The sequence below is a fragment of the Oncorhynchus masou genome, unplaced genomic scaffold (genome assembly GCF_036934945.1).
Source record: "Oncorhynchus masou masou isolate Uvic2021 unplaced genomic scaffold, UVic_Omas_1.1 unplaced_scaffold_2123, whole genome shotgun sequence".
NCBI classification, from domain to species: domain Eukaryota; kingdom Metazoa; phylum Chordata; class Actinopteri; order Salmoniformes; family Salmonidae; genus Oncorhynchus; species Oncorhynchus masou.
The window spans coordinates 37,346-48,238 of record NW_027008601.1 but is presented as its reverse complement, the minus strand read 5'-3'; the positions used below and the strand labels follow the sequence as shown (position 1 = coordinate 48,238).

The window sequence follows — 10,893 nt, the reverse complement described above, 5'->3', positions numbered from 1 at the left end:
AAAGCCGGCTCGCTCCAGTCACTAGAGGCAGCGAGAGTGCGAAACTCAATAGAATAATCCGTTATGGATCGATTCCCCTGACATAGGGAAGACAGGGCCCTGGAAGCCTCCTCCCCAAAAACAGAACGGTCAAAAACCCGTATCATCTCCTCCTTAAAGTCCTGAAACTGGTTAATACACTCAGCCCTCGCCTCCCAGATTGCCGTGCCCCACTCACGCGCCCGTCCGGTGAGGAGAGAAATGACGTAGGCGATGCGGGCTGCGCTCCTGGAGTAAGTGTTGGGCTGGAGAGAGAACACCACATCACACTGAGTGAGGAATGAGCGGCACTCAGTGGGCTCCCCTGAGTAACAGGGCGGGTTGTTGATCCTGGGCTCCGGAGACTCGGAAACCCTGGAAGTGGGCGGTGGATCGAGGTGGAGTTGGTGAACCTGTCTTGTGAGGTCGGAGACTTGGACGGCCAGGGTCTCAACGGCATGTCGAGCAGCAGACAATTCCTCCTTGTGTCTGCCTAGCATCGCTCCCTGGATCTCGACGGCGGAGTGAAAAGGGTCCGGAGCCGCTGGGTCCATTCTTGGTCTGATTCTTCTGTTATGTACTTGAGTGAAGACCCAAAAGCGGTTTTAACAGAAAACAGAGTTCTTTAATGAAAAACAGGAATGGCATAAATCCTCTTCCAACGTTGACAATGGAGCAAAAAGAACGTAGTATAGTGCAGGATGCACCTGCCAGGCAGACTCCGACAGGATAGGACAAGGTGGAAGCAAACGAGACGACAGCTTGCTTCTGGCATCAAAAACACAAACAAGAATCAGACACTGAAAGTAGCAGGAACAGAGAGAGAAATAGAGACCTAATCAGAGGGGGAAGAGAGAACAGGTGTGAAAGAGTGAATGAGCTAGTTAGGGGAGATGTAGAACAGCTGAAGAATGAGAGACAGAGAAGGTAACCTAAAAAGACCAGCAGAGAGAGACAGAGTGAAGAGAAAGGACAGGAACAGACATAACAAGACATGACAATATAGGGAATAAGTTGAAATGTAGAGCACTATATAGGGAATAAGGTGAAATGTAGTGCACTATATAGGGAATAAGGTGAAATGTAGTGCACCATATAGGGAATAAGGTGAAATGTAGTGCACTATATAGGGCAGAGTGTTAAATGTAGTGCACTATATAGGGAAAAGGGTGAAATGTAGTGCACTATATAGGGAATACGGTTAAATGTAGTGCACTGTATAGGGAATAGGGTGAAATGTAGTGCACTATATAGGGAATACGGTGAAATGTAGTGCACTATATCGGGAATAAGTTTAAATGTAGTGAACTATATAGGGCAGAGTGTTAAATGTAGTGCACTATATAGGGAATAAGGTGAAATGTAGTGAACTATATAGGGCAGAGTGTTAAATGTAGTGCACTATATTGGGAATAGGGTGAAATGTAGTGCACCATATAGGGAATAGGGTGCAATGTAGTGCACTATTTAGGGAATAAGGTGAAATGTATTGCACTATATAGGGAATAAGGTTAAATGTAGTGAACTATATAGGGCTGAGTGTTAAATGTTGTGCACTATATAGGGAATAAGGTGAAATGTAGTGAACTATATAGGGCAGAGAGTTAAATGTAGGTCACTATATAGGGAATAGGGTGAAATGTAGTGCACTATATAGGGAATAAGGTGAAATGTAGTGCACTATATAGGGAATAGGGTGAAATGTCAAGCACTATATAGGGAATAGGGTGAAATGTAGTGCACTATATAGGGAATAGGGTGAAATGTAGTGCACTATATAGGGAATAGGGTGAAATGTAGTGCACTATATAAGGAATAGGGTGAAATCTCAAGCACTATATAGGGAATAGGGTGAAATGTAGTGCACTATATAGGGAATAGGGTGAAATGTAGTGCACTATATAGGGAATAGGGTGAAATGTAGTGCACTATATAGGGAATAGGGTGAAATGTAGTGCACTATATAAGGAATAGGGTGAAATCTCAAGCACTATATAGGGAATAGGGTGAAATGTATTGCACTATATAGGGAATAAGGTTAAATGTAGTGAACTATATAGGGCAGAGTGTTAAATGTAGTGCACTATATAGGGAATAAGGTGAAATGTAGTGAACTATATAGGGCAGAGAGTTAAATGTAGGTCACTATATAGGGAATAGGGTGAAATGTAGTGCACTATATAGGGAATAAGGTGAAATGTAGTGCACTATATAGGGAATAATGTGAAATGTCGAGCACTATATAGGGAATAGGGTGAAATGTAGTGCACTATATAGGGAATAAGGTGAAATGTAGTGCACTATATAGGGAATAGGGTGAAATGTCAAGCACTATATAGGGAATAGGGTGAAATGTAGTGCACTATATAGGGAATAGGGTGAAATGTAGTGCACTATATAGGGAATAGGGTGAAATGTAGTGCACTATATAGGGAATAGGGTGAAATGTAGTGCACTATATAGGGAATAGGGTGCCATTTGGGACGTAACATTGTCTCAATACTGATCAGACCCCACTGAGAGAAACTCTTCATTTTCCAAGGATATATGTTAGTACAGATCTAGGATAAAGTAGCCCCTCTGCCCGTGTAGTTTCACTCATTATGATCTAACATGCAAAACTGATCCTAGACCAGCTGTTGTACTCTGAGATGCTTTATGAATACGGCCCAGTCTATTACTGGGGATATTATTTAGTAAAAGTATGAGTGCTGATCTACGATCAGGTCCCCCTGCCTATATAATCGTATTCATTGTGACTGAAAAGGCTAAATTGATCCTCGATCAGCTGTTGTACTCTTGAGACGCTTTGTGAATATGGCCCTGTTCAGAAAAGATGGTTTTATCATTTTGCTACAGACTCTGCTGGCCCCTAGTGGCCATAATAAATAGTGAGCGAGAAATAGTGAAGAAAGGAGGAAAGAAGAGAGAGGGGAAACATTCACACACACACACAGCTTTCAGAGCAAAAGCTAGCAGGTAACCTAGTGGTTAGAGCGTTGGGCCAGTAACCGAAAGGTTGCTAGATTGAATCCCCGAGCTGGCAAGTTAAAAATCTGTTGTTCTGCCCCTGAACAAGGCAGTTAACACACTGTTCCTTGGCCGTCATTGTAAATAAGAATTTGTTCTTAACTGATCTGCTGTCACGTTCTGACCTTAGTTCCTTTGTTTTGTCTTTGTTTTAGTATGGTGAGGGTGTGATTTGGGGTGGGCAGTCTATGTTCTTTTTTCTATAATTTGGGATTTCTGTGTTTGGCCTGGTATGGTTCTCAATCAGAGGCAGCTGTCAATCGTTGTTGCTGATGGAGAACCATACTTAGGTAGCCTGGTTTCACCTTTGAGTTGTGGGTTGATTATTTTCTGTTCTGTGTGTATTCACTGTTTCGTTTCGTTCTCGTTATTTTGTTTTGTGTTCATGATAATAAATTATCAATATGGACACTTACCACGCTGCGCATTGGTCCTCCTCTTCTTCCACCAACAACGGCCGTTACATCTGCCTAGTTAAATAAAGGTTCAAATAAAAACAATTCAATACACTATCTGTTATCAAAAAGAAAGGACGACCAAGAGACTCTTTGTATCATCAAAATACAACTCCAAGCTAGAAGTATCAGAACACTTAGAAAGGTAGTTCTAACCTTAAATATGACTGGGAGAAGTGTCAAGAATAAGAAAACAATATATTCCATAGTACACTAGAACACAGCAAAACATGAACAACAACAGTCTAAGCATAGCTTGGAGTTGTATTTATATGATAACATAGCTACAGTATTTCACTTTTTAATGTGTATAGTATTGCTTACTAGGTGTGTCCAATCAATTGTGTCACCACTCCCTCTTCCAATTAGGGCTGATTGGAAAAGCTGTTCAAAAGAAGACATTGTATTATTTTTTTGTACTCCCCAACGAAGGCCATGCAGCCGAAACGCGTCAGATTTTTAAAACTTTGTTTCTATTGAACATGCAATACTAAAACAGGCGTTTTAATTAATTATACGAAGAGGCCTTGGTCCTCCTTTCTTTTTGATGACCAATTCACCCCTTTTACCAAAGAGCACCTTCTGTCTACCAAAATGTACTATTGTGTACCTTAGTAGCGCTTCCCTTCCTCCTCTTTCTACAGTAGGTGTTATCTTCAGATTCTATGGACTCCTCCAGTAACAGGATAAACCCTGTGGGTTGGGACTCCTCCAGTAACAGTATAAACCCTGTGGGTTGGGACTCCTCCAGTAACAGGATAAACCCTGTGGGTTGGGACTCCTCCAGTAACAGGATAAACCCTGTGGGTTGGGACTCCTCCAGTAACAGGATAAACCCTGTGGGTTGGGACTCCTCCAGTAACAGGATAAACCCTGTGGGTTGGGACTCCTCCAGTAACAGTATAAACCCTGTGGGTTGGGACTCCTCCAGTAACAGTATAAACCCTGTGGGTTGGGACTCCTCCAGTAACAGGATAAACCCTGTGGGTTGGGACTCCTCCAGTAACAGTATAAACCCTGTGGGTTGGGACTCCTCCAGTAACAGTATAAACCCTGTGGGTTGGGACTCCTCCAGTAACAGTATAAACCCTGTGGGTTGGGACTCCTCCAGTAACAGTATAAACCCTGTGGGTTGGGACTCCTCCAGTAACAGTATAAACCCTGTGGGTTGGGACTCCTCCAGTAACAGTATAAACCCTGTGGGTTGGGACTCCTCCAGTAACCCTGTGGGTTGGGACTCCTCCAGTAACAGTATAAACCCTGTGGGTTGGGACTCCTCCAGTAACAGGAAAAACCCTGTGGGTTGGGACTCCTCCAGTAACCCTGTGGGTTGGGACTCCTCCAGTAACAGTATAAACCCTGTGGGTTGGGACTCCTCCAGTAACCCTGTGGGTTGGGACTCCTCCAGTAACCCTGTGGTTTGGGACTCCTCCATTAACCCTGTGGGTTGGGACTCCTCCAGTAACCCTGTGGGTTGGGACTCCTCCAGTAACTGTATAAACCCTGTGGGTTGGGACTCCTCCAGTAACAGTATAAACCCTGTGGGTTGGGACTCCTCCAGTAACAGTATAAACCCTGTGGGTTGGGACTCCTCCAGTAACAGTATAAACCCTGTGGGTTGGGACTCCTCCAGTAACTGGATAAACCCTGTGGGTTGGGACTCCTCCAGTAACCCTGTGGGTTGGGACTCCTCCAGTAACTGGATAAACCCTGTGGGTTGGGACTCCTCCAGTAACTGGATAAACCCTGTGGGTTGGGATTCCTCCAGTAACCCTGTGGGTTGGGACTCCTCCAGTAACAGGATAAACCCTGTGGTTGGGACTCCTCCAGTAACTGGATAAACCCTGTGGGTTGGGATTCCTCCAGTAACCCTGTGGGTTGGGACTCCTCCAGTAACAGTATAAACCCTGTGGGTTGGGACTCCTCCAGTAACAGTATAAACCCTGTGGGTTGGGACTCCTCCAGTAACAGTATAAACCCTGTGGGTTGGGACTCCTCCAGTAACCCTGTGGGTTGGGACTCCTCCAGTAACAGTATAAACCCTGTGGGTTGGGACTCCTCCAGTAACAGTATAAACCCTGTGGGTTGGGACTCCTCCAGTAACTGTATAAACCCTGTGGGTTGGGACTCCTCCAGTAACCCTGTGGGTTGGGACTCCTCCAGTAACAGGATAAACCCTGTGGACTCTGGCCCCGATTGCCTAAGACAGAATCTCAATTGCATTTCCTTGATTCCTCACGTCCTCCTCACCTCCTTCTCAAAACCCATTGGATGATAAGGTCAGAGGTCCTTGAGAAGGCAGTAACAAGAGAGGACATAAGGAATCAAGGCAATGCAATTGAGATTCTCCCAGGGCTCCTTAAGCATAGTCCTGGGGACCCAAAGGAGTCCATATGTCTTGTTCCTGCCCTAGAGCTAATGTAACAGTATAACTTTAGACCGTCCCCTCGCCCATACCAGGGCGCGAACCAGGGACCCTCTGCACACATCAACAACAGTCACCCACGAAGCATCGTTACCCATCGCTCCACAAAAGCCACGGCCCTTGCAGAGCAAGGGGAACCACTACTTCAAGGTCTCAGAGCAAGTGACGTCACCGATTGAAACGCTATTTAGCGCGCACCGCTAACTAAGCTAGCCGTTTCACATCCGTTACACTAACACCAGATTCAATGAATCAACTCATCATCAAGCCTTTTTTCTCTTTTTTTCTCCCCAATTTCGTGGTATCCAATTGTTGGTAGCTACTATTTGTCTCATCGCTACCACTCCCGTACGGGCTCGGGAGAGACGAAGTCATGCGTCCTCCGATACACAACCCAACCAAACCGCACTGCTTCTTAACACAGCGCGCATCCAACCCGGAAGCCAGCCGCACCAATGTGTTGGAGGAAACACTGTGCACCTGGCGACCTGGTTAGCATGCACTGCGCCCGGCCAGGTGCGCGATGAGACAAGGACATCCCTACCGGCAAAACCCTCCCTAACCCGGACGACGCTCGGCCAATTGTGCGTCACCCCATGGACCTCTCAGTCGCGACCGGTTACGACAGAGCCTGGGCGCGAACCCAGAGTGTCTGGTGGCATAGATGGTGCTGCAGTACAGCAGTACATCTAGGGCTAAAACTAAAATAGGTCCCCCCGACCAGTAATAGAGGACTAGTTCACTATTCTACTTGATGTTTACCCTGAAAGAGGTCTTTGGGCCAGGAGAAGCTGTCATCCGTGGTTCAGTTTTCTTTAATCAGCCATTACGACCAGAGCTAAATTCATAGATTCAAATTGAATTGATGGGGGAAAGTGAGCATGTTTAGAACAGTAATGTCCACATCATGTCACTTAAACGTGATTTGGCCATAAAAACAACAACCTGCTCACATGCCCCCATCACTTCAATAGATTTTTAGCTAATGATGGCTAAAGTCAGCTGACGTTTGTAATGGCTGTATAAATAAGTTTCTCCTGGCCCAAAGACCTCTTTCAGGGTGAGGAACCAGCTAACATCAAGTTGTAAAACAGTGAACTACTCCTTTAAGAAACGCTGTCTCAGGCAATAGTGGCCTTGTTGGTAAGAACCCAAACCCAGTGGTTGTATAGCTTTAGACTGTGTGTGTGTGTGTGTGTGTGTGTGTGTGTGTGTGTGTGTGTGTGTGTGTGTGTGTGTGTGTGTGTGTGTGTGTGTGTGTGTGTGTGTGTGTGTGTGTGTGTGTGTGTGTGTGTGTGTGTGTGTGTGTGTGTGTGTGTACGTTGACTGAGCCTTTGCTACAGCTTCTGATCCTGTATGACTGTAAACACAGACCTAAAAACATATGAGAAAGGGGAAGTGTGTGTTGGTTTCAAGAAGGAATATTGTGTTTGCTTGTGCAACATGAAGTGTGTATTCTCCAGCACAGGATCATAACGCTGGCAAGTGAAATGTAAAAGGTTATTTGGGTGTTTCCAGAAAGCCAGCAACAGCAGTGCTTCCAAAGGAGGAAGTTGTTTGTCAATGATGAATGTTCGCTTCTGAAATAGACTTTATTTAGCATATGGCCTCACTGAGACTGTATTGTGGTTTCACCCCTTCTCTCTATCTCTGTGTGTTAGTGTGTGTGTGTGTGTGTGTGTGTGTGTGTGTGTGTGTGTGTGTGTGTGTGTGTGTGTGTGTGTGTGTGTGTGTGTGTGTGTGTGTGTGTGTGTGTGTGTGTGTGTGTGTGTGTGTGTGTGTGTGTGTGTGTGCGTGCGTGCGTGCGTGTGTGTGATTGTGTGTGTGTCGTGTTTGTGTGTGTATACTGTGAGACATCTTCTAAACAGCTTGAGAACAAGGTTCTGTTTGCGCAACTGCAGGACTGCATCATATCCTGTCTGTCAGAACTGTGACAAGGACAGTTAAAGTTTGGAGCTGCCATCTCTACTAACCGTGCTGTCTGGGGGGATCAAAGTATGTATCAGTTTCCTTCACAGTGTTTGTTGTTGTTGTTGTAGTTGTTGTTGTTGTCTATAGGATCGTATATTTATTAATGATGTGTCAAAGTTGATGTGTTTTGGGTTTCTGTTACAGAACTATGCCTTTGTTTAACCTCTCTATCCTGTCCTCTCCCCCTTCCTTCCTTCCTTCTTTCCTTTATCTCTCTCTCCCTGTCCCTCCCTCTTCTCTCTCTCTCTCAATCCCTGTCCCTCCATCTTCTCTCTCTCTCCCTGTCCCTCCCTCTTCTCTCTCTCTCTCTCTCTCTCCCTGTCCCTCCCTCTTCTCTCTCTCTCTCTCCCTGTCCCTCCCTCTTCTCTCTTTCCCTGTTCATCCCTCTTCTCTCTCTCTCTCTCTCTCTCTCTCTCTCTCTCTCTCTCTCCTGGTCCCTCCCTACCTCCCTTTTCTCTCTCTCTCTCTCCCGGTCCCTCCCTACCTCCCTCTTCTCTCTCTCTCTCTCTCTCTCTCTCTCTCTCCTGGTCCCTCCCTACCTACCTCTTCTCTCTCTCTCTCCCGGTCCCTCCCTACCTCCCTCTTCTCTCTCTCTCTCTCCCGGTCCCTCCCTACCTCCCTTTTCTCTCTCTCTCTCTCCCGGTCCCTCCCTACCTCCCTCTTCTCTCTCTCTCTCTCCCGGTCCCTCCCTACCTCCCTCTTCTCTCTCTCTCTCTCTCCCGGTCCCTCCCTACCTCCCTCTTCTGTCTCTCCCTCCCTCCCTACCTCCCTCTTCTGTCTCTCTCTCTCTCTGTCCCTCCCTCCCTACCTCCCTCTTCCTCTCTCTCTCTCTCTCGCTCTCTCTCTCTCTCTGTCCCTCCCTCCCTACTTCCCTCTTCTCTGTCTCTCTCTCTCTCTCTCTCTCTCTTTGTGTCACCTCCCTCCATCTCTCTCCCCCTGAACTCCCCCCAGACTCCCTGCTATGGAGGCAGTAGGTAAGTATGACTTCACTGCCACTGCTGAGGACGAGCTGAGCTTCAGGAAGGGAGACAACATGAAGGTAAAGAGGACAGCAATCCCCTTCCACACTACTAGTGTACCCTAGCAAGGGCACATAGTAAACATAAGTAGACAACCCTTATGTTGGAAGAAATACTCCATGCAACACTGTCTTGCAAACCCATTGTTAGTTGATAGGTGCTGACATGTTGGTCACAGGCCTTTGTTATAGCTTTCAGTAAGCTATGTTGTGAGACGGTCAAATGGCAAACATGTATAAGTCATACGGTATCCACAGCATTTCCTGTTTGCACTCTGTGACTTATGTCAATAGTAGGCTACAGTACTTCTCCATTCTAACCACTTTAAGTGTGTGTGTGTTTGTGTGTGTGTGTGTGTGTGTGTGTGTGTCCCGCTCCTCTGTTCTCTGTAGATCTTGGGCACCAATGATGACTGGTTGATGGCTGAGCGACATGGAAAGAAAGGATTCATACCACGTAACTACATCGACATTCACCTACCCAGGTCATACTTATTACCCAAGACAATCACCTACCCAGGTCATACTTATTACCCAAGACAATCACCTACCCAGGTCATACTTATTACCCAAGACAATCACCTACCCAGGTCATACTTATTACCCAAGACAATCACCTACCCAGGTCATACTTATTACCCAAGACAATCACCTACCCAGGTCATACTTATTACCCAAGACAATCACCTTCCCAGGTCATACTTATTACCCAAGACATACACCTACCGAGGTCATACTTATTACCCAAGACAATCACCTACCCAGGTCATACTTATTACCCAAGACAATCACCTACCCAGGTCATACTTATTACCCAAGACAATCACCTTCCCAGGTCATACTTATTACCCAAGACATACACCTACCGAGGTCATACTTATTACCCAAGACATACACCTACCGAGGTCATACTTATTACCCAAGACAATCACCCACCCAGGTCATACTTATTACCCAAGACAATCACCTACCCAGGTCATACTTATTACCCAAGACAATCAAGCAGTACTGTGTGTCAGTGTGTGTCGGCTATGTAATGTCTGTGTGTAAGCAGGTGTGAACACAATCCGATGTTATGAAAAATACTAAATACTATTTTGTTTACTGCTCTCCCTCTCCCCCCACCCCTTCTCACCCACTCTCTCTCCCCTCTCTACTCCTCCCCCCCCTCTCCCCATCTGTAGTTGGTACCAGGAGAGTGCTAGTCGAGGTGAGGCCCAGGAGTCTCTCATGACCCAGCCTATAGGATCCTTTCTGATCAGGGGCAGCCAGAGCTCCCCAGGAGATTTCTCCATATCCGTTAGGTCAGTGTGTGTGTGTCTTTACATTAAAAAGATAGATTAATGTACACGACAACATCATTGACATATTTGCCTCCTATTTGCATCATATCACTATACCTACCTATCTACCTACCTACCTATCTACCTATCTACCTATCTACCTACCTACCAACCTCTCCTCTCCCAGACACGAGGCAGACGTGCAGCACTTCAAGGTGCTGGCAGACACCAGAGGGCAGTATTACCTCTGGTCTGAGAAGTTTAGCTCCTTCAACGAGCTGGTGAACTATTACATGAACAACTCTGTCTCTAAACACAGCCGCATTTATCTGCTGGACACAGAAACACAGGTACCAGTTAGAAGTAATTATAAAGGGTTTATAAGGGGTTTATGAAGGGCTTATATGTAGTTAATAAAGGAGCTGGTGGAGAACTATATGAACAACTCTGTCTCTAAACAGCATCTATCTGCTGGACACAGAAACACAGGCAGGAGTAGGACTATGGAGGATCCCTGTTCACTAAATGATGGTGTAGGGTACTTCAAGCTTGATCAGGATCTAAAACGGTTCATTATCGGTTTATCCAATCTGAAAGAAAAGTTATGAGAGTGCTCTCTGTCTCTAATTCCACTTTTCTTCCGAGGAGAAGGGATTTGGCCAGACCAGGACATCAGCCCCATCCTCTCAGCCC

The 10,893-nt window shown here is 46.0% G+C and overlaps 1 protein-coding gene across 1 annotated transcript; it reads left to right on the top strand.

Moving 5' to 3' along the window:
- Nucleotides 1–7,792: 7,792 nt before the first annotated feature.
- Nucleotides 7,793–10,893, top strand: LOC135532935 (GRB2-related adapter protein 2-like; the record flags this gene model as incomplete). The annotated part of the gene is made up of 6 exons (XM_064960364.1): nt 7,793–7,923; nt 8,851–8,938; nt 9,311–9,402; nt 10,102–10,221; nt 10,388–10,550; nt 10,846–10,893. Coding segments are annotated over exons 2-6 (501 nt in total), but the record flags the coding sequence as incomplete, so codon positions are not given.